The sequence below is a fragment of the Tiliqua scincoides genome, chromosome 2, assembly GCF_035046505.1.
Source record: "Tiliqua scincoides isolate rTilSci1 chromosome 2, rTilSci1.hap2, whole genome shotgun sequence".
NCBI lineage: Eukaryota > Metazoa > Chordata > Lepidosauria > Squamata > Scincidae > Tiliqua > Tiliqua scincoides.
In genome coordinates this window covers 68,891,260-68,915,164 of record NC_089822.1, presented here as the reverse complement: position 1 = coordinate 68,915,164, position 23,905 = coordinate 68,891,260, and the positions used below count along the sequence as shown (strand labels likewise).

Sequence of the window (23,905 nt, the reverse complement as noted above, 5' to 3'; positions counted from 1 at the left end):
TTTTTGCTTCATAAGACGCACCTAACCATAAGACGCACCTAGTTTTTAGAGGAGAAAAACAAGGAAAAAAATATTCTGAACCAAATAGTGTAATAAAATATTTAATAAACTATAACAGAATAACATTTGAACCATGTAAAGTGAACAGCAGTCAACAGTGGCATTAAGAACCATTATCACTATCATTAACAAATGGAGAGACTTAAAGGTTTGAGCACTCTAGTTTTCTGGAAACACCAAGATCTCATCATCTTGAGAGTCAGAATTTATGAAGCTCACAAAAGCAGGTGCACACAAATAGGGGATCACATTATCTTTCTGCTACAATGATGTTCTGCCAAATTCCAATCCACTGGGCCTCGTGCCCGCTTAAGGCTGATCAGTCCCCCTTGTGCAACTCACCAGTGCAGCAAGCAAAAATGAGTCCAGTTCCAGTCCACAGATGCCAAGTAAATCAGTCCCATCATTGAGAGTTACCAAACCAGAGTCCAGAGCCAATAAGCCAAATTACAGTCCAAGGTCAGGTTCCAGGTAGGTCAGTTAAATCCATCAGGGTATCCAAGTCCAGTCACAATCCACAGTCAGATTCCAAATTCAATAATCCCAGCCAGTCTCCTCCCCTACCTCCAACCTGCACTCCTTCAAAACCCACAAACCCTTTCTGCCTCTGGTACTCCTTATATCCCTGAGGGCCCTATTGCCTTCCAGTGGCTGCAGCTGTGCAGCACACTCTGCTGGATGCCCAGGCCTTACCCTTAAAGGGGCCACTGCTACCTCCTCACCAGATCTTCCTGGATTCCAATACAAGGGGGGGGGGAGCAGATCTCTATACAGACCAGTGCAAAAACAGGGGAAAGGTGTGGGGGAGGTAAGATCTTTGTATAGGCATCACAGCAAGACCAGTGCAAAATCCCTTGCACACAGAACCAACAGATGGAAGTGGGGGGGGGTGCAGATCTCCATACATACCAGTGCAAAAGCAGGGAAAAAGTGTGGGGGAGATAAGATCTCTGTATAGACATCACAGCAAGACCATTGCAAAACCCCTTGCACACAGAACCAACAGATGGAAGTGGGGGGGGGTGCAGATCTCCATACATAGCAGTGCAAAAGCAGGGGAAAGGTAAATCAGCCCCAGTAGAGCCAATGGGGCTCACTCCCAGGGATGAGTGGACGGGAGAAAAGCCTGCCAGCGCCTCCTCTCCCAGGGAGGAGCCCGTCTCAGTCCCTGGGCTCCCTGGACTCACTCCCTAGGCTCGCTCCCTGGGCTCACAAGCCTGCCAGGGGCTCACTCCTAGGGATGCGTGGACAGGAGAGAAGCCCGCGATTGACTCATTTCGCCTGGAGATGGACTGGTAGCTTGAGGATCGACATAATGAGCACCCCTGCTCTAGGGGCTTGCTCAGCAAGACTGCCATCCCACCCACGCTTTCCTGGGAGTGAGCCCCAGTGACTCTGAGACTTACTTCTGAGTAGACACGTGGGCTTTCTCAGCGAGCCTGCCATCCCCCCCCCTTTCCTGGGAGTGAGCCCCAGTGACTCTGAGACTTACTTCTGAGTAGACACGTGGGCTTTCTCAGTGAGCCTGCCATCCCCCCCCTTTCCTGGGAGTGAGTCCCAGTGACTCTGAGACTTACTTCTGAGTAGACACATGGGCTTTCGCAGCGAGCCTGCCATCCCACCTACCCACCCCCGCTTTCCTGGGAGTGAACCCCAGTGACTCTGAGACTTACTTCTGAGTAGACACGCAGGCTTGCTCAGCAAGACTGCCACCCCACCCACGCTTTCCTGGGAAGCGGAGCCGAGCAGAGCGGGCAGGGGGCGGGGCCAGGGGCGGAGTTTTGTTTGTTTGTTTGTTTGTTTTTTTGCAGTATTCGCTCCATAAGACGCACACACTTTTCCCCCCACTTTTTGGGTGTGGGGGGAAAAAGTGCGTCTTATAGAGCGAAAAATACGGTAACTGTAAAACACAGCAATGTGAGATTGCCTTCCTGTATACAGAAGGCCCCTTGATCCTTAATCCCTTTGAAGGTCTGACTATCAGTCCTTAGGGCTGACTCATGTATAATTTTACATATATAGTAAAATCTGCATGCAGGGAGCATACCACCCCATTTTGTATGTTTGTGCTAAACAGTCATATATTGAAAAATTTAGTCCATTTGAGAAAAATGCTAGCCTCCATTGCTTTGATATGGCAGCCTCTATTTTTTTTTACCTGAGGACACTTTCAGCTCAGATACTTTGCCATGTGATTCTGTGATTAAAGCCACCATTCAAGGAGTTTACCACATTAATATGAACTGACATTTAGAGGAAGAACAGGAAAGGGGAAAATGGAATCTCCTCTTCCATTTACAAACAGCTTTGCTGTTTGGATGCACAGATCTGAAGATACTGATGTGCACAGCTAATGTCTTTGTGCCAATCTAGCAATCAGTCATTTGAAGTTGCATGGAAATCATAGAGAAGCAATGTTTGTATTCGTGGTCATATGATATAAACCACTCTGTATCCAGTGCAATTGAGAGGACACGTTATCACACAGTGCATTAACCAAGGTTGTGGGAGAGGTCAAGATCATGGTTCCAAAACTATTACAACATTGGTGAAAAGCAAGAGAGGAGACAAATTTGTAGAAAAGGAGAACAGATTTTCATGAGATGAAATTAACAAAAGGATAAATCAGACTGAATATCAAGATCAGTAAATTCAGGATGAAATCTATGGAGATGCCTCTCAAGGGAAATGAGAATCGTGTGCTTAATAGTGTGTCGTCCTTAAAACTGAAATGGAAAGAGTGAGAATATACAGCAATGGGGAGTGCAATTTCCCAGTCACTGCTGCAGACTGGGAAAAGAGCTTGTTCTTCCATGATGCAAAATTAAGGGAGAAAGAGAGAACATTGCATTGTCAACCACGCACTAACTCTTTGTTTTGTTCCCAGCACAAATTGAAGTGATACCATGCAAAATTTGTGGTGACAAGTCCTCTGGAATACACTATGGAGTCATCACGTGTGAAGGCTGCAAGGTATGAGATTTGTGTGCACCACTATTGTCTTCTGTGCCTACTTCCAACATTTCAAAAATATGGGAGAGAACAGCAGAGACTTTGTACAAGTTGTACAAAGTTACCTTCACGACTCAGCAAATTGTCAGAGATGCCTTCCAGACTTAGCAAAGACATTGGTGCCATGTTTGAATTTTGGAATGATCCATAGCACCAGCAGTTTAAATGTCGACAGTTCAGCATGGATGTTGGATATTGTAAATTGCCTTTAAAGTTGCATTGATCTTCCACTTTTTCCTGCTTAATGTTAAAGGATTCCAACATTGATCTAAGCATGACAGTGAGCTTTGAAAACATTTTCAGATGTGTTATGAGTGTATGAAGCAGTTGAAAGCAGGGTCATATAGTCCTGACATCCCCATCATTGCAAGATCTGAAAATAACCCTGCACCAAAAATTGTCATCTCCACACAATTGTAAAACCTGTTTTTTTTTTCAGGGTTTCTGATCATGCAGGTTTCTTGTTATCTGGTGTGCTCCCTGGGGCATTTGGTGGGCCGCTGTGAGATACAGGAAACTGGACTAGATGGGCCTATGGCCTGATCCAGTGGAGCTGTTCTTATGTTCTCATGTTCTTATAACCCTACATTCATACTGTTATACTGAAGGGGTTCTTTTCAGACCTTATGATGAATACGTGGATACTGAGCATGTGAGGACCTGTTTCTCCTCCCCAACGTCTGAAAGGGGCTTAAGTCTTTCCTATTTTAATATACGTTATCTGATAAGAGACACTAGATCAGGGGTGTCCAAAGTTTTTGGCAGGAGGGCCACATCATCTTTCTGACATTGGGCCAGGGGAAAAAAAAAATTAATTTACATTTAAAATTTGAATAAATTTACATAAGTTTACTTAAATGAATATATTAAAGATGAACATATTAATGAATGAAGGTCTTGCAATATCTCAAGGCCTATAAAAGGCCTTGCACAAAGCAAGGCTGGCCTTTCCTTTGCTGATGCTACTGCATCACAGACGTGAAACAAGAAGCAGTGGAGGGAGCCCCCATCCCACAGCTCATGTGAGAAGTCAAACAGTCACACTCACGCTGAGAGCAATTGCGTCGGGCCAGTGCGGGTTCCAACAAATCTCTGGGGGGCCAGAGGCTCATTGGAGACTGTGAGCTCCCTGAGGGCCGCATTGAGAGGCCTCGAGGGCCGCAAGTGGCCCCAGGGCCAGGGTTTGGGCACCCCTGCACTAGATTCTGGTAACAGTAAACAGAAAGAAAGATCACTTCTTTCACCAGAAATAACTCAGAAATTATTTTTTCAGGCTACGTATCTTCCAATAGATAATTAAATCTGCAGAGAAAGTTACATTGGTGATTTTGTGGGAAAGCTTAATATATTTTGGAGTACCAAAAAGGATTTCAGTGCAATCCAGAGACCGTTTAGCGGGGAGACTACAATTACACACTTCAAGACTGTCCCTCTGATTTAATTGAATGGAATAATGGTATGCTAAACCATTTATAGATTGTGTGCATTGTTTTCAAGGCAGGGTGTCTAAAAACTCATTTAAAATGAGTAGAGCTCTGTCAGGTAGCCTTGTTTTCACAATAGCACTTTTGGCACTTAAGCAAATGTGCAATTGGAGTTTCAGAGTGCAATCCTAAAGGTGCACTTGGCTGGCACAAGTCTCTTGAGCTGGCCTGGGAGGTGCATAAACATGCCGTAAAGCACATTTGCTCCACCTCAGACATCCACTGGGCCGGTGCACAGATGTGTGCTGGCCCGCAGAGGCTGAATTCAGCCTCCACACCAGCAAAGATAGGTGAGTCTACACTGGCCAAGGTTGGCCAGTGTGGGGGTCTGGAGAGGCATGGGGATGGTGGAGAGGATGCGTTCCGGGACAGGGGGAATGGTGGGTAGCGGGTGGGCCTGTTGGCAGGCAGGTAGGGAGCAGGGGGATGGGGCCAGGATCTGGCAGTTATGCCAGATTCTATCCCCGTCCCTGGGCAGCCTGGGGCAGTCCCAGGATTCTTGGATCTGCGCCACCTCTTTATACGTTGCAGATCCGACTAGCCCCATAGTGGCTGCTGCGGCTCTACCTGGGGTAAGAGAAATTACTTCCCCATGCCTTAGGCCAGGCCACAGCCAGCCCAAAACCCATGGTGGATACAGCGCAGGACAACCAGCCTGCCTGTTCCAGCACAAGTTAGGATTGAGCTGTCAGTCTTATACTTGGCAATACTGGCTTCTTTATTCAGATATTAGCTGTAAAGTGCTGTGAAAACTCTGACACAGAGGTTCTTTGAATGAGGGCTGTGACCAGCAGGGGGAACATGGGCAGGTTGCAAGGTATGAAGACTGTCACAAAGGTCTGAAGAACTAGGTTCAATCCCTGGACTTTCCAGGCTGAGGAAGATCCCTGCTGCCAATAAATGTAGGTAGTCGGACTAACGATCTTATGCCATGGGTTCTCAAATTGTGCATCATGTAAAGTTCTATACTGTCTTTCAGGGGTCATAGTAACACAGTTTGAGAACCCCTACTTTAAGGTCTGATATAAATGCTAAATACAGTCAATACACTGGAACCTGCACCAAAGCATCACATCTCCTCACATCTAGTGGTCATCTCTAGGATACTTTAATCTCCTCCAGGTTTAAACAGGCTAGTTTTTCTCCCTTCCCCCACACCAGTCTTCAGCTGCTGCGTGTTTTTTTTCCCCCAAAAGACACCTCAACATTCAGTGGCTCCTAGAGACCACTGAGCATGTACCATTCACATCAGACTATTTTTGAGAGGAAAGGGTTTCCTATTGTTTTTCTCTTTTTATTTACAAACTTATCTACTTCTGTGTAACTAGGCAGTCCCCCAAGTAAATAGAAAAAATCACCTTGATGGTGGGTGACTGCTTTGCTTCCCGTTGACTGGCATTCAACCATGTGGCACTCAACCATCTATAAAAAGAGAAACATGTTTGCTCAGAAGGCCCACTGGGATAATTTTTATGGAACCTAAGGCCTAATATATGGCTCTTAAAACACTACTAATATAGTATATTCCATTCAACAAAATGTGTTCAAAAAGGGACCGTATCCATTTAAAGAGACCTGATGGCAGGAATTCTCAAGTGTCTCTGACAGAAATGTTTCCCAGCCTTGCTATCATATTTTCTGGAGACGGTAGACTGAGCATGTGGCCTCTCACATACGTAAAGCATGTCCTGCCCACATTCCCTCCCTTAAAACTCATCTGTTGTCAGTTTTCTGCTTTCTAATAGTTTGATTATTGTAACTGAAACAGTTTCCATGATCATACTGTTTTGTTGCAATAGTGGGCTGGAAAACCTATCGTTCTTTATGATGGTCCCAGCACTGGATTAGTCTGATTGATCTGATCTGATCTGTTGAAAACCTGGTACAAAGACCAGCAAATAAGAGCAAAAATGGCTTTGCATTGAAAAGGAGTTCCTTGTGTTCATCTCCAGTCTCTCCAGCACTGCTCCAAGGCTTGGTCCTGTTTAGATGTGATTAGCATTAATGGCTACCCTTGTGTGTGCCTTGTGAGCAGATGATCCCCCTCAGGTCTGCTGCATGTAGACAGCTCATGGAGATAAGGAGAAGCTCTTCCACTTCAAGCAGGTTTAACCCTATTGTTTTTGAACCAGTTTTAAAGTATCAGATCAATTAGCCTAATCGCTTCTGCTGCAACTGTTGTGTGGTAGGGAAGGAAGGCAAAATGCCAGCTTCCGTTTTAGTGTGGAGTTGTTTAGGGGTTTCTCCAAGTCCTTTTGTGATCTCAGCCTACATGCATTCTTCTAACTAAATATCTGAGGGCGGGGATATGGTCTATGATTGATGCTAGTTCTATTTGTTGTGTTAAAAAACACAAATGCAAACACACACATCTCTCCGTTATCTGCAAACACAATGGTTTCTTTCAGCTTCCAAATTCAAATGATCTGAGGCTTCCTGAGCTAAGAGGAGATCTGAAATTTTTTAAGACAAGCCTCGACTTCCCTGTGTTTACACGGGCCATCTGAAATCAGTCAGTATTTACAGGACTACACAATCTACCCTACTGGGACAGAAATGGTAAATAAATGCAAGATACATCTGTTTAATCCTAAATACGTACATTCCACCCCCTTTATGGATTTTATACCAATCCACATTAAATGTGGATTAAATGTTGCTCCAGTGTTTTTCCAATGGCATAGATTTAAAATTTATTTTCCAATGACTTTTCCTTTTACATCTCTGACAACACTTGCCTTTTTGCTCCAGCACTGACTGTGTCAGTAGCTGAACAGAAACAATAATTCACCATTTGGTAACTTGCTTTTCTTGCATGTACAATCACTTGGTAAGCCAGTCATTGGTATTTTTATTAAGTAACAAGGAGGATTTTCTCATGGAAGGGCACATGTGTAAAAAAATAATGTGTGGTAAAATGGTCTTCTGTATATCCAGGCCATATATCAATTCAGCACTGTTGCAAGGATATCTGGAAGTGTTCACATCATTTTGCATTATTTTTTCTTCTTTCTAATCCCTCAGTGACAACTTGGTTAGAAAATCTGAAAGAAAAATTGCATAACTAATGTGCTTGTCAAGGAAAAAGGAAAATCTCTGTGCTTACTACATAAATCTAAATGACTAAATTGTGTGTGTTTGATAATAATCATGTACCTGGGAGAAACTGAATAGGAGCAAACTTTTCTGTTTGAAAGATGACTATATCTATGGTGATTAATCCTAAAAAAAGAAAAGAGCCCAGATCATGCCCTGAAAACACTTGATCCCTGATGTCAGGCAAGGAGAGGCTGCCTCAATAGTATCTCAATAGTTAACAAATAGCATCTCAATAGTATGCAGGACTGACTTTTGTTAACTATTAACAAAAGTCAGTCCTGCATATACCCAGGGACACTATAATATCTTAATATTAAGCTGAGCATGTGCATTGAATAGGTTCTGAGACTAAGCCCTGGCTTAAATTAAACCCTACACATCTGTTTCATAAATACAGGTACTCCATTATTGATATCTCACACTTCTGCTGTTTCACCAAGGGCAGTATGGATGTTATCCCCATTTTAATCCTTGCCATAACCATGGAAGGTCAGTTAGGCTGAGATAGCATGACTGGACCAAGGTGAGCCAGTGAGAGGGGAATTCAAAACCATGCCTCCTCAGTCCAAACCCAGCACTTTTAACTACAATATCACACTGTCTGTCCTGTATAGAGACATTGGTGATTGAAGACATTCTGCCTTTGTTCTCCACAGTGTATGAAGGTGTTTGCTGTTTTTTGGCTTTACTTGTACCTGGCAAAACCATTTTTCAAAAATGGCGACAGACTGCAAGCCATTTTCATTGCACTGATGGTGCCTGGGCTCCCCTCTGAATGGAGTGATCTAGCGTTCTCTCTCTCTTTCTTTCTCTCACCAGGGATTCTTCAGGAGGAGTCAACAGAACAATGCATCTTACTCCTGCCCAAGGCAGAGAAACTGTTTAATTGACAGAACCAACAGAAATCGTTGCCAACACTGCCGACTGCAGAAGTGTCTTGCCCTAGGAATGTCTAGAGATGGTAAAGAGCTTGCTTCCTGCTTCACAGATCAATCCTTTGAAACTGTTCTTCATTGTACTGTGCTTTTACCCCCAACAGATGTCTGGGGAAGAAGAAAGGCAACTCACGGCTCTGTAACAGAGATAGTTGCTGTTCCCAAAACCAGAGGCATTTTTAATAGGTTGTATGTTTCGCATTGAGGGAAAAAAGAATAACAAAAGGACGAGCAACATGAGAATGATAAAAATGGCTCTAAACATGAGAAGTTCCAGTATAGGCTTTGGAACAGAAGAACTGATAAGAGCAGGGCCACACAGTTCTACACGACCATAATGTAATGAGGGGAAAACACAGACGCAGTCAGAAGGGTTTTGAAAGGTTTTGACTGCGGCCAATCAAATAGTGGGATGAACAATTTGTTTTCTCATTTAAAATGAGCCTGTTCAGCAAAGTCATTGGCTGCAGCAAATGGTTTCAAACTCTGTGCATACGAACCTCCCCTGCCCACAAATATGGCTATGGTCTTGCAACCATGTTTCTTTTCACGTAGAGAAGCAATACAACTTGCAGACCTAGACAGAAATTAAAATATTATAAGTATACTTTTGAACAACAGTCTAACTTACACATAGCTATGGAGACCAAAAATAAAGCCAAAAAAAAAAAATCAATGTTCTTACATACCCAGCATGTCAGTTCACTGGATATGTCTGCTCTACTTTAGAGCAATGATTTTCAACCTTTTTCATCTCATGGCACACTGACAAGGTACTAAAATTGTCAAGGCACACCATCTGTTTTTTGACAATTGATAAGGCACACCATGCTGCTGGTGGGGGACTCGCATCCCCCAATGGCTCTACTAATAAATGACCCTCCCCCAAACTCCCTCGAAACATCTACGGACCATTCGCAGCACACCAGTTGAAAATGGCTGCTTTAGAGCAAAGCAAATTGGCAGCTGCAGTGGAACCTGTTAATTAAGCCACACCAAAGTCTAGATCAGGGAAGTCTTATATTCTGCACATTATAATATAGTGTAAGCATAGGGCTCAGATAAAAAAAATATATATGCACTGTTGAAATGATAAAGAGAAAAACCTTTCCTCAATGGTGTAGCTAAGGGGACAGAGGGGGTACTTTGCCCTGGGTACCACACCTTGAGGGGGTGTCTTAGAGGTCTCTGAAAGGCACTTCTGGTTTTTGGTGAAAACCAAAAGTGCCTTTCAGAGGCCACTAAGACACCCCTGTAGGCCTTTGTCATTTGGGGGGGGGTATTATGGGGGTATGGTGTATTGGGGGTAGTGTATGAGCGGCTGTTAAAATGGTGCCAGATGCCATACCTATGTCACTGCTTTTCCTCTATGGTACCTTTCATTTCTTTTGTAAGGCAGATCCAGCATTCTGAATGCATAGACATCCATGAGATTGTGTCTTACTGTCAAGTTACACATCACTTTGCCAGAGTTGACAAGTAAGGCAGACTTGCTTGGCTGCTGCCTCATTTCAAATGCTCTGTGACATTAGTGACATTAAAGAAGTCCCTTTGAATCTTGCTGCCAATGCCATGCATTTTTCATGTGATTCTTTTCTGGAAAAAAATGTTATATAACCATAAGTTATTTGTTTACTGAAAAGTAAGTTGGAGGAAATTAGAATGAGATAAGAGGTGTTTAATTTTAGGTAAGATTCTTTGTGTAATATTACCACATATGTAATTTTATTTTCAAAATTCATAGGTGCAAAGGGCAATTCAGAAAGTCAATTCAGAAAATAAATGCAGTTTGGATATTAGCTAGTCAGCATTTGTCTTTTTCAAGCCTCAATTTTGCTGTAGGTTTCCTGAAATTGGTTTGAAAGTACTGACATTAAAGGTATATCTCTCAAGAGGTGTGATACACCATCACACTGGTATTTGGGTATGGCTGCTTTCAGTTTTCTACAACTATTCCAAAGGCTTGAAAACCTTTATCATTAATGTCTATTTTTTTGGTGAGGGAGGTGGAATCACCTCATGATGAATGCCAGACCTTGTATTTATAGTTTAGCTAGTCAAATGGAGACAATAATGGAAGGTTCCTGAGAGTTTGAAATAGTCTTTGTTGCAATTTCCTGCACATGTTAAGAGCAGCTGGTGTGCTCTTGCTTCATGTTCCATCAATGCAAGAAACAAGCCCAAAACTCTGAATCTTTCCCAAATTGTGGAACTCTTTGCAAAGGAAGACCCACTACAGCACACTACTACATATTTTTAAAAGTAAGGGAAACATATTTCTATACCGGGGTGCCCAAACCTTGGCCTTTGGGCCACTTGCGGCCCTCAAGGAGAACAATTCTGGCCCATGGGTAGCCCCCAGTCTCCAATGAGCCTCTGTTCCTTCAGAGACTTGCTGGAGCCCGTGCTGTCCCAGTGCAGCTGCTCTCAGCGTGAAGGCCAACTGTTCGACCTCTTGTGTGAGCTGTGGGACAAGGGCTCCCTCAACTGCTTGCTGTTTCACATCTGTGATGCAGCAGCGGCAGCAAAGGAAAAGCTGGCCTTGCTTTGTTCAAGGCCTTTTATAGGACTTGAGTTATTGCAAGACCTTCATTCATTCATATAAGTTCCATCTCTAACATATTCATTTATGTAAATTTATTCAAATTTGAAATGTAAATTAATTCTGTTTTTTTCCCGGCCCCCTACACAGTGTCAGAGAGATGATGTGGCCCTCCTGCCAAAAAGTTTGGACACCCCTATACCAGCACACCTTCATCTAGGTTTTGGGTTAATTTTGGCAAGTAATTTTGGAGATAAATGAAAAGTGGCAGCTATTAAGTGTTTGTTTTATTTAATGAAGATTTGTTGTGATCTGTGTTGGATGATTTTATGTCTATGTATGTAAAGACTCCAGAGTCTCACTGACTAAGGGCGCAATCTTAACCAACTTTCCAGCACTGACATAGCTGTGCCAATGTAGCATGCACTGCATCCGGCAGTGGGGAGGCAGTCAAGGGGGCCTCTTCAAGGTAAGGGCATGTTTGTTACCTTACCTTGGGACTGCATTGCAGCTAGGCCAGTGCTGGAAAGTTGGTTAGGATTGTGCCCTAACTCATTCAGCATTGAAATTATTGATCACATTCAACTGAGATAGAGTACATTATGTCATGACGCTTATAACTCAAGACATTCTTATTACTAGAAACATCAGATAACGGTATTTGTATACTCCTCTCTTAAAATGGGGGACTAAAAATGCATTCTGAAATTATCATAGTGGTTTCAGTCTAACCAGCAAGCTGAAAATATACATAGTCCAGATCATGGGTATTACAAATAATACAGGTTGAGACTAATTATTCGCATGGGTTCCGTTCCAAGCACTCACATGGATGGCAAAAAACGCACTATAGCAAATCAATTTAAAAAACAAAGTTTCTTTGCTCTGCTGATTTAAAAACAGCCTTGCTGACCTTTGCTATGTAAGATAAGAGTCATTAACAAGACAATCCATCAATAGGTCCTCCTGCAAGCGCTTCCAAAAGCTGAGAGCTTACACTCAGTCCCTCCCTTCACCAATGCAAAGGGATTACCTTTCTTTCCTGGGTCAGGGGGAAGGGAAAAGTCCACTGGGGAGAGAAGGATTGATGGATTGTCAGCCAGCTGCCCTCTCTCTCTCTCATTAAGGAGGCTGTTGTTAAAGGACTGTTCAGTTTTTAAAACTGATTTTAAAGGGATGCATTTTTCCCCTTCTCCAGGGATCAGCACATTCTTTCTCATTTGCAGGGGCCATTCGTGTTATTCAAATCTGTATAAAAAAATCCGTGTATAAATAGTTTGGGCCTGTATATATTAAGAGGAAGATTTTTTTCGGTCTTTCTCACTAGAACTGGGGGACAAGAACTGTACCACCAAATTATTAAGATGCCTAGAAAGCTGAAATATGGTCTACATGTGACTTAAGACAATAGTACCAGAAAACTCTAAAATGAGGCATTTTTACACCAAACTGTCAAAACGTGAGCATAAAATTTGTTTGCCTCATAATATAAGCCAGAATTTTAGCCCAAATTAAGGGAATTCATATGTGGCATGGAATGTTGGGCTGTGAGAATTCCATTGCCTCAGAAGACTGCAGTTTGAGTAATGGGAAACATGTAGTTTTGGCAAGGAACATATATTTAAGCTTGTAGAATTGTTATGGTTACTACATCTAGCAGTCTTCGGGTGTGGTGTTAGTAGGGAACCAAAAGGAAAATGGCTGCCCATGTTTTTTTAAGAGAGTTAATTCTCCAAAGCCTTTGGCATATGGCTGCCTGATTATTTTCTATACAAGCTTACTGTTAGATTCAGGTGAGCTTGTGGTGAAGCGTCTTTATTGTGGATGCAAATCAGAATTCAGTGGCAGGGGCAGGCTGCTAGGGACCCTATTGCAAAGCCCTGCACAGCATTTACAAAGAAGGCACATTGCACATTACTACTGCCACTGGTTCTGAGGGTCAGAGGTCGGCTGGGCCTGTTGGGTTCGGGAAGTGCTGATACCAACCCACCAGAATTTCAGCAGACCACCATTCACCCAACATCATAGTTAGGGGTGTTTGGAGAGATGCCTAGATTTCAGTTTGTGCCTACAGCAAAGAATTCATTCTGATTTGCTTCAACTTGAGAAGCAAAAATACAGGTGGTTTTTTGAGCCAGATCTGCAAGCTGGCAGAGTAGATTATGAGGTATGCAGTGAGAGGAAGAAGCAGCTGTGCTGCTCTCACTCATTTGTTCTTCTGTCGTATTTTCTACTATTTTCCTTACCTTCTGTGGATTAGACCTAGAAACCTGCTTGTCATATCAGATGTGGTAGAATAAAGGTAACAGCCAAGATAAGAAGGGGTGATCCTACTTGCCAGAAAAAGCAAGTGGACTATAAACTACAGTCCTGTTCCATACTGTATGAGCCAGGCTATAACTTTCATTCAATTTGTCTTGTTTTCTTTTCTTTTATACATTTAAAGAATCACATAAAAGAATATTTAAAGATGTGTGCCTTTAGTTAGTTAAGAACATAAGAACAGCCCCACTGGATCAGGCCATAGGCCCATCTAGTCCAGCTTCCTGTATCTCACAGCGGCCCACCAAATGCCCCAGGGAGCACACCAGATAACAAGAGACCTGCATCCTGGTGCCCTCCCTTGCACTGGCATTCTGACATAGCCCATTTCTAAAATCAGGAGGTTGCACATACACATCATGGCTTGTAACCCATAATGGATTTTTCCTCCAGAAACTTGTCCAATCCCCTTTTAAAGGCATCCAGGCCAGATGCCATCACCACATCCTGCAGCAAGGAGTTCCACAGACCAACCACACGCTGAGTAAAGAAATATTTTCTTTTGTCTGTTCTAACTCTCCCAACACTCTATTTTAGTGGATGTCCCCAGGTTCTGGTGTTATGTGAGAGTGTAAAGAGCATCTCTCTATCCACTTTATCCTTCCCATGCATAATTTTGTATGTCTCAATCATGTCCCCCCTCAGGTGTCTCTTTTCTAGGCCGAAGAGGCCCAAACGCCGTAGCCTTTCCTCATAAGGAAGGTGCCCCAGCCCCGTAATCATCTTAGTCGCTCTCTTTTGCACCTTTTCCATTTCCGCTATATCCTTTTTGAGATGTGGCGACCAGAACTGGACACAAAGTGTGGCCTTACCATCGATTTGTACAATGGCATTATAATATTAGCTGTTTTGTTCTCAATACCTTTTCTAATGATCCCAAGCATAGAATTGGCCTTCTTCACTGCTGCCACACATTGGGTCGACACTTTCATTGACCTGTCCACCACCACCCCAAGATCTCTCTCCTGATCTGTTGCAGACAGCTCAGAACCCATCAGCCTATATCAAAAGTTTTGATTTCTTGCCCCAATGTGCATGACTTTACACTTACGTAGACAGACAGACAGACAGACAGACAGACCGAAATCCTAACCAACTGTCCCACATTATGCCAGTGGGGCATGTGCTGCATCCTGCAGTTGCATGGCAGTCATGGAGGCCTCCTCAAGGTAAGGGAATGTTTGAGCTACATTGGCCTTATCTTGGTGCTGAAAATTTGGTTACAATTGCGCCCTCAGTCAGTTATATAGAGTAAGACTCCACTCTTCAGTTAGATAATTCCAAGAGCAGCTTCCAATTAAAAGTATAAAAATATTATTTAAAGCAGTGATGTAGGAGAACAAACATTAACAACATTTAAAAGGATCTAAGAGACATTATAAAAGGCATGGCTAAATAAAAGGCCTTTGCACCTACCCCTAACAAGTCATGCATCAGGGTTATGTAGCTTTAAGTTCCTCAGTGCTGTGCAAAGATGTGACAAGAGTGCCAAACAAGCCTCTCTGGGGAGAATATTCCAACAAATGGGGTCACTACTGAGAAGGCACTTTTCTCTGGTTGTCGCATGCCTAACCTCAGGAAGCAGATGCACCTGGAAAACAGTCTCAGGATAAACCCTTAACATTTGGGCAGTATCAAGTGGAAATTATCATTCTTTTATATAGGGTAGCAGTTCCCAAACTTATCTTGGTTATGGCACTTTTCTTTCATGGTGGCCTCTTCTTCCCAGCTTTCCCGGGTGCCACAATCTTGAATCATGGAAGATTCTGCATAATCCAAAATGGTGGCACCTGGGAGAGCTGAGTAGAAAAGGCCACTGGGGATATCCACTACAGCCCTGTGAGTTTGCTGCAGTGCCCTCAAACACCATGGCACACAATTTGGGAACCACTGATAATGCCCTTTCAGTGTTGCCAAAATGGCATATGGTATTATGGTAAAGAAGAATGAAGCTCATATTACCTAAAACAAGAAAGAACTATCACTTCAGTCTGGTCTCTTTTCTCACACGTATGAAAGAATGTCAGGGGTGTATCCAACTCAGGAACAGGACTCTTAAACATTGCCCTTGCCTAGCCTGTTGCAAATAATGGTGATGCAGGTTTGCATTATGATATCGACTTATTTCAACAGAAAGGCACAATTTTCTCCCTTTCTTCTCAGGAGGAATGAACACATTTAGTGCTTTAAGATTATATGTTGGAAATAAATGTCTGGAAAGTAATCCATGAATATTGCTTCTTTGGAGGAAGTGCCATTCCTATAGAGTGTTTACCTTCAAGTCTGTTATTTCCCTCTAGGCCTTAACTCTAACCTGTAACACTCTTTTTTTTTTCCCCCTTCCCAAAATGAGTGCGTGAAGATAACAGCCCCGTTGACAGGTTGTGATAATAGGACTTTAGGGCTTGTTATCTTCAGAAGGTACTAATCCTGTTAGTGCACAGATTAAAGGTTTGGGGAAAATTGATAAATCACACAGGATACAAATCTGAAGCCGGTACGTTTGTATAGCTCTGGTTTGCTGTTTGGTGAACATGGAGAGATGAAAAAGAAATGGCAGGCCTGCTCATTATTCACAGCAGGGTGTTGACTGCCTGGCATATTTACTTGGAACATGCCCTATTGATTTCAGTGGGACTTACTTTTGTGTTGGTGACTGCGGTTCGGATCACAGCCTAGACCCTCGAGCTTTGTCTGTCAGAAATGTAGCAGCAAGCACATGGCACATGTAAGAGAACAATGTGTTATCTCTTTCTGATATCTGTACCATTCACTCCCCACTGTTCCTTTTCACCAGGGACAGCTATTGTTTTCTGATGCCTGTCCCTGGTAAACCATTCTCCTTATTTTGGTATTTTGAAATTTTTTTTAATTAAAATATTGTTGTTGTTATAATATTTTTTTAGAGCTGCCATTATGTTATGTTGCTCACGTGAAGAGTTCTACCTCCTTGTCCATAGTGACTCCTTAATAGTGGCTTAGTGAATCCAATTGGTAGATCAGTGAATCCACTGGCATGGTGGATCAGTGAATTCTTGTCCTTCTTTTTCTCTCATACTTCATGCCATCTGAACAGTGTCCTTTATACCATACATGTTTAGAATCATAAGCCATATATAATAATATGTAATAAATATATAAAATTATAATAGTAAATACGTACTAACACAGTGTATAAAAATTTTAAAATGTTAATAGAAGAATATAACAGCTATTAAACATCCATTGATATATTTTGTCACATAGCTACCGCCATCATAGATATGAAGGTCAGAAATTTATCTGAAAAATCTTAGTCATTTACTACAGAGAAAAGTATGAAAGGAGAAGAGCAACCCAAATGAGTTCTCACAAGAACTTACAATAAAAATAATGAATATATATACTCATAAGAATAAAAATATCTAATACACCGGCAGTCCAATCCTATCCAGGGCTTATGGTGGTAGAACTTGCAATCTACCGCCATAAGCCCTGAACCAGTGGTGTGAAAGCCACACTGCTGTCATATCCTTCAATGCAAATGGCTGGAGGCCACACACATGTGACAATGGCTCCCTGATATCCTGCCACAGAGGGAAGGTTCCTGCTGGGGGCAGTGCAGGGGATGATTCTGTGCAGTTCAGGAGAGGGAGCAAACAGTTTGGGGGCAGGTCAGGGGAAGATTTTGGCAGCAGCGACACATGGCAAAATCCTGTCCCTGTTTCCCTGCCCTGAACCATGCCCTCAGTCTCCTCAGAGCAGCAAAAGAGGTGGTGTAGGAGAGAGGAGACCCGTTGGAGGCAAGCTAGTGAGGTGCACTCTGTAGTGGCGCTGCATGCTATGGGCTAGTGGGGGGAAAACATCCTACATTGGGCCTCTCTGGCCAGTCCTAATTCACAAATGTGCTTTTCATATGAAGCTTCATGTAAAATGCAATATGGTTACCTAATTCAAGATTACCAGGAGATGTAACATAGTAGCCACAACCCAGATTGTAGGGCTGCTGTCTTTTTATAGAGATGGTATGTGATAAACAGCAGCTCTCTCTGCACAGAAATAGAGTGGTGGGAAGCAAACCCAACATGGTGTTTATTGTTTGTTCTGCAGCTATTATATGCACAAAGATTTTCTCCATTTTTTTTTTTTTTTAAAGGCTGAATGGGAGCTAGTGTGTTAGGTGACTGAGTGTTAACCATGAATTGTCTGGGCAGTCTTAGACTGGCCATTCTCTCTCCACCTTTCTCCCTCTAAGAATATCCACAGTCTGCCTCCAGAGTGGTTGTAAGGATGAGTGAGTGAACCCCTTTGAAGCACATTGCACACTCAGCATTGTTTAAAGGCCTGATTGACCATAAAAGAAAACAATGCCCCTTTACTTTGTTGATTTGTTTCAGCTGTAAAATTTGGAAGGATGTCCAAAAAGCAGAGGGACAGTCTGTATGCTGAAGTGCAGAAGCATCAACAGCGATTGCAGGAGCAACGGCAGCAGCAGAGCGGCGAAGCGGAAGCCCTGGCCCGAGTCTACAGCAACAGCATCAGCAACGGCCTGAGCAACCTGAACAATGAAACTGGTGGCACTTATTCAAATGGGCACGTCATTGACCTGCCGAAGTCAGAGGGTTATTATAATGTGGATTCTGCCCAGCCCTCCCCAGATCAGTCTGGCTTAGACATGACTGGAATCAAACAGATCAAGCAGGAACCTATCTATGACCTCACTTCTGTACCAAACTTGTTTACCTATAGCTCGTGCAACAATGGGCAGTTAGCTCCAGGAATAACCATGGCGGAAATAGGTAAGAAAATCCTACATTTGACACTCAGCTTGTTTTACAGAATACAGGGGACTCCCGCTTTACAATGGGTTCACTTTGTGATCAAATCGCTTTGTGATGGACTCTCCAAAGTAAAACAAGGTTCATTATATGATCAGTTATTCACTTCATGATGGATTCAAAATTGCTGCCAACAGGACCTCTTGGGGTGATAGATGTGCCAGTCAGCAATGCAAATGCACTGTTTGGTCGCATGTCAGCCAATAGCAGTGTTTTTAACATTGTGGTAGTGTGTCTGCGGGAAAGGATGTAGTTGATTGAAATACAAGCATTCTAGGTAGCATGTCAGCCAATAGCAGTGTTTTTAGCATCATGACTGTGTGAAGTAAAGGAAGGATACAGCCTTGTAATTTGTGTTTTATAATTGCAACACTGTGTAAATGGATAACCATGTCCCCTAAAGAGCACAGTAGGCACCTTTTAAATCACCTTTCAGAGAGGGAAATAGCTTAGTTCTGTAGCAGAATCTTTAGCTTCTGAGGACTTGGAACAAATGACGTCCCCAAAACAATGCATTATTAGGTATACAAGATAACATTTTCATAATAACATGGTGTCTCTTAAACAGATTATCATCATAATTGATTATAGTGATTATTATCAATGATGATAAGCATTGATAATAGATTATCATCGTAAAGTGTAACAGATTATCATCGTAAAGTGTAAAGCAGTGGTTCTCAAACTTTTTGGGAGCTTTACTCCCAAATTAAGTCTTTGTGGGGGAGGGGTGAGTGCAGTGATGCAATCCCCAGGATCGCATTGCTAAGGGGTGTGAGGGGGTGCCTTTACTTACTGTGTGTTTGGGCAAGCAGCAGGAGGTGTGGAGAGCCCCACGCAGCTCTCTGCAGGGCTCCCCAAGGCTTGGAATCTTTAGAAACAGCAAGTGCAAGCCATCTCTTGGCTGCATTCGCAAACCGGAAGTGGCTTCCGCTTGCTATTTCTGAAGATTCCAAGCCTCGGGGAGCCCTGCAAAGAGCTGCACGGGACTCTGCACACCTCCAGCTGCTTGCCCAAACACACAGTAAGTAAAAGCACCCCCTCGACCCCCCCTTAGCAAATTGCTGCCCTCATCCCCTTCCCCCACCCCTTAAAGGGACAGGAAAGCATTCCATGAACTGGTGGGTCATGACCCACCAGTTTGAGAACCAGTGTCATAAAGCATTGTACAGTTCCATTTTAAATGTGGTTTATGTTGCAGTGGGTATGGAACAGGGAATTGCACATTTGGGATGGAGTGATTCTGGTATGTGTATTTGACTGGGTTTGCTGTGTCTTCAGTTCACAGAATTCTAAAATGTTTACATTCCTTGAACATAAGAATTCATGATCTGTTTATGAAGCTGGAACACCGAAGTCACTGATGAATCAATCAAGTGATAATTGCTAAATAGGGAGTTTGTATTAAAAGAGCTCATTACCAGGAGGGCTTAATGATCTTTTTGACAACTATACAAGTTCTTGTCAACAAAGAGTTTGGAAGGTGGATCATTAATAGAACTAGCTCTGAAAATTAATTATAATGCATGGCTTCACTGTGTGATCTTGTACTGAACACTGGAAACTGCACTCAGGAATTGGAATAGTTGGGTTTACATTGTCTCTTTAAATTCATGTGTTGGGTATCAGTAGTTAATCACTAATGTAATCCTGTCGGGTATATCACATAGTTAAAAATCATGTTCTGGTGGTGAACGGACGTTTTTTCAGTACCTATAAGAAGTATCTAACTATAAAAATATTTAGATATTGGCTGTTACAGGTTGTGCTGATACTGTATGACAGGATTTCTCAAACATTTTAAACCTGAGCTCCATTTCCAAACCTATGCTGGCCTCGCAACCCCCAAAAGCGCCATCTGTTCCACCAATGATGTTTTGGATATCCAAGCACATAGCTAAAACATGATACCTTCAGCCATTTCCTCAAACCACACCCAAGGAACAGTGGTGTCACTAGAGAGATGCAGGCTGCACTGGCTGATGTGCATGCTGGGGTGACACCACTACTAGCCAAAAGTTTTAAAATTTTGTTATTTTTGAGTAATGCCATCATGTTATATATCATTTGATGTATACTTTCATGCAGAATGCAGCGAAGCAAACTGCACTGAAAAATCTACATTCTATCAAAAGTTATAGCCAAAAAACCAGTGGGGCAGGGTGATAGTGCCTCACCTTGCCCACTGCCCAGGGTGTTGCCCTCCCCGCTGCATAGGAGGAGGTTCATCATGGGGGTGACATGCTGGCCTCCTGTACCGGGTAAGGCAAACTCTAGTGACACCACTGCCAAGGAAACATCATTAATATAAAATATCAGCTTTCCTTGGGCTCCCTTTCCAAATAAGGAATGATGAGATTATGATGGATCAGTCACCCTCATAAGTCCATAGCAATTTTAAGAATATTTAACTTGGTACCTATATACTCAAACTGGTGGTCATTGAGAGGCTTCTTTTTAAAAAAGAAAAAAAAATGCCTTCTATAGACATTTTCGACACACCATTGCAACTACCAACAAAAATTAGTTTCTTATTTGTAAATATTTCTTAGCCACTTTTCCTTTAAAAAGCTGAAGGTTGTGTACATATTATTTTATTGGAATACCACTTATATAGTTTACTGGCAATCTCAAGCGACTGAATGCCTGTTCTTTTGGAAGCAAAATGAGGACACCCAAAAATATAGTAGTGGCTTCAATATACTTGGAGGACCTGCAAAAATATATCTATTTTTAATTTTTGTTTTTAATGACCCAATTGAGGGGATGGATATAAGAAAACACCTTGACTCTTCTCATTGTCTGTTGAGGTAATTTCTGTCTTTGTTAGGTGGGGGGGGGCATACTACTGATACCCAATCACAGCTATGCTCAAATGCTAGATTTCTCAGTTGTTAGGTATCGGCAGCTCTCACTTCCATCTCTCAGGAAGAAATACAGGAGCCTTACAAAGAACCAGGAGTGAGGCAGGCTGCGTGAGCCTGTCATTTAGTCTGTGACTGAGAGTAGTTGAGACTGTTAAAGCTGTTTATTGAAAGGGAAAAAATAGATAATACAAGGCAGGGGCAGCCCAAGTAATCCACTGCCCACTCCCACGTTCCACTTCTACCCCACCAATGCACGTGTGATATGAGTGTCCCCCGGTTTGCATAATTCCTGGCACGCACATCATGCTCCTGCTCTGTCAGTGTTTTCTTTTAAGTGGTTTGGCAGGGAGAATCTTGGGAGTGAAACCTCTTCACTCCCCGCATTCTTTCCATTGGCCCCTTTACAAGAGCAGCAGTGGGAGGAAGGAACGCCTCTCATTCTCATCCTCCTGGGTGAGCATGCAAGAAGAGGTTGGAGTGGCTGGGCAGACGGGTGCAAGTGAGTAGGGTATGGGGTGCCCCTTACCAGCTTGCCATGACCTTCAGCCCACTACCTGAGACAAAGGGTTCAACCAACCTCATGGGCTGTGCTAGTCCTGAGAAAGGGGGAAAAATGTTGTGGCCTGAGTAAGGAAGATGTACAAAGGGGAAGGAAATCTATTCCACCACTGTGGCACTATCTCTGAAAATTCTATGCTTCTAAACAAATGATAGATCCTAGTTCCCTCTTAGAAAAAAGCCTCACAGCCAATTCCAGGGAAGGGAGAGCTACGAATAGAATTGAAAAGATTGGAATGAGTGGAGAAAATTGCTGAGCCAATGCAAAAAACAGTGTTCCAAGACAATTCAGATCAGACACTACACAGGCATTATCTCCTACAGTCAAACTACACATGTCATTAAATACAGTGGGTCCTCATTATCAGAGGATTCATTATCTGCGGATTTAACCCGCCTTCTGAACCTGTGGCAGAAGGACCTACAAAGGACCTCCTGGATGTGACCAGAGGTTCATCTGGGAGGTCTTCTGAGTTGTGGAGAGGTAGCACACGGCCTCCCCATGACTCAGAATGCCCGCCGGAGCCTTTTAACAGGGACTTCCCATTTTCATGAAACTTTCATTTCTTTCATGAAAACTGGAAGCCCCTGTTAAAAGGCTCCAGCAGGCATTCTGAGTCATGGGGAGGCCGCTTGCTGCCTTCCCACAACTCGGAAGACCTCATGCTCAGGAGGTCCTTTGTGGGTCAGACCGCAGATTTCTTTATCTGCTGTTTTCTGCATCTGCAGGCGTTCTGGGAACACAACACCCATGGGTGTCAAGGCAAAACCTGCACATCGGTGCAGTTTTGCCTGGCTTTGTGTTGTCCCCAGTTGATGGGGGTGGTGGTGATCTGAATGAGGACTACGGCACACAGAAGAGAATGCAAGCACACCTGCTTGGAAAATATCCAAAACAGCCCTTTGTTTAGGCTGTACCATTTCAGCTTGCAGGTAGATGCCCATATGACTGAATGCTCCTCCATATGGGGGGGACGGGACCTTGAACATTAAAAAGAAGATGTAAGGAAGAAGGGTTCTAACATCACTTTCTCTCTGACAAACTATTTTTATCTCCTATTATTTTTTTTTGTTTTTTTGTGGTACATTCCAGACACAAGTTTAACACTTAACTAGGTCTTATAAAAATTAGAGCTCAGGGGGGAAAACAACAACAACCACCTGAATTTTCTATTATAAAACTTACAGAGCAAGCCTGTGCATGTCTACTCAGATAGGATTGCAGCCTTAGGCCCTGAATGTAAGGATAAGGGCAAGAGGGTGCTATGTGCCCACTGCACTTATTCACATACACTGAAGAAGTTATTATATAAGTTCTCTTCACTGTTATATAAGGGAACTGCATGATCAACTCTCAGCAACTAGGAGTTCCAAGTCCATATACATGTACAAAAGCTGGACAGACATGGCTATAAAGTGATGAATAACTTGGCTGCCTATAATATATTATTGTGAAACTGAAATCTAGTCAAGCATTTCTCTCTTCATCCAGACATTTCACAAGGCAGAACATTTGTGTTGCCCAGGACAGACAACATCTTAAAATCTGAACATAGTATCTTTCTCTCTTATTAAACTATGCTCAGACTTTTAAAGGGTACAGATTAGAAAGGTTCAATTTTATTTACTTGATACTTTCTCTCCCACAAGGAAGACGCTCTAGGTGGCTGAAGAAGGTTGCACTGTATAGTCAAAAAAGTAATGCCTTTATCTAGAATACTGAAGCAAAATGCAAACAGCTGTAGAAGAAAGATCAAAATAGTTGGATTTATACTTCAGCAGAAGCAGCAGAACACAATATGTCAAGCCAGAAGTACCATCACACTGTGGGTTTTTAATGTCTTAGGGCACAATCCTAACCCCTTATGTCAGTGCTTTCCAGCACTTGCATAGCGGTGCCAATGGGACATGTGCTGCATCCTGCAGTTGGGTGTCACTCAGGGAGGCCTCCTCCAAAGTAAGGGAATGTTTGTTCCCTAACCTCAGAGCTGCATTGCCCTTATGCCAGTGCTGGAAAGCGCTGGAAAGCACTGATATAAGGGGTTAGGATTGCGCGCTTAGGAACTTTAAGTCTGTTTTCAATGTCAGTGCTCAGTTGTGGAACATGTGAAGTGAGCAAAATACCTTTTCTAGTTCATTGTAACCACAGCTTGATTCCAATCACACTTCTGAAATTAACAACCCAATCCTAAACTGTGCTGGCACAACC

General features: G+C 42.9%; 1 protein-coding gene across 1 annotated transcript in view; it reads left to right on the top strand.

Annotated features, from left to right (window-relative positions):
- RORB (RAR related orphan receptor B) overlaps positions 1-23,905 on the top strand; it is a 66,807-nt gene that overhangs the window by 3,395 nt on the left and 39,507 nt on the right. Inside the window, exons 2-4 of the mRNA XM_066612575.1 lie at positions 2,948-3,033; positions 8,475-8,616; positions 17,831-18,232. Of these exons, the coding sequence (XP_066468672.1) occupies positions 2,948-3,033; positions 8,475-8,616; positions 17,831-18,232 (630 nt within the window). The remainder of the gene's footprint in view (positions 1-2,947; positions 3,034-8,474; positions 8,617-17,830; positions 18,233-23,905) is intronic.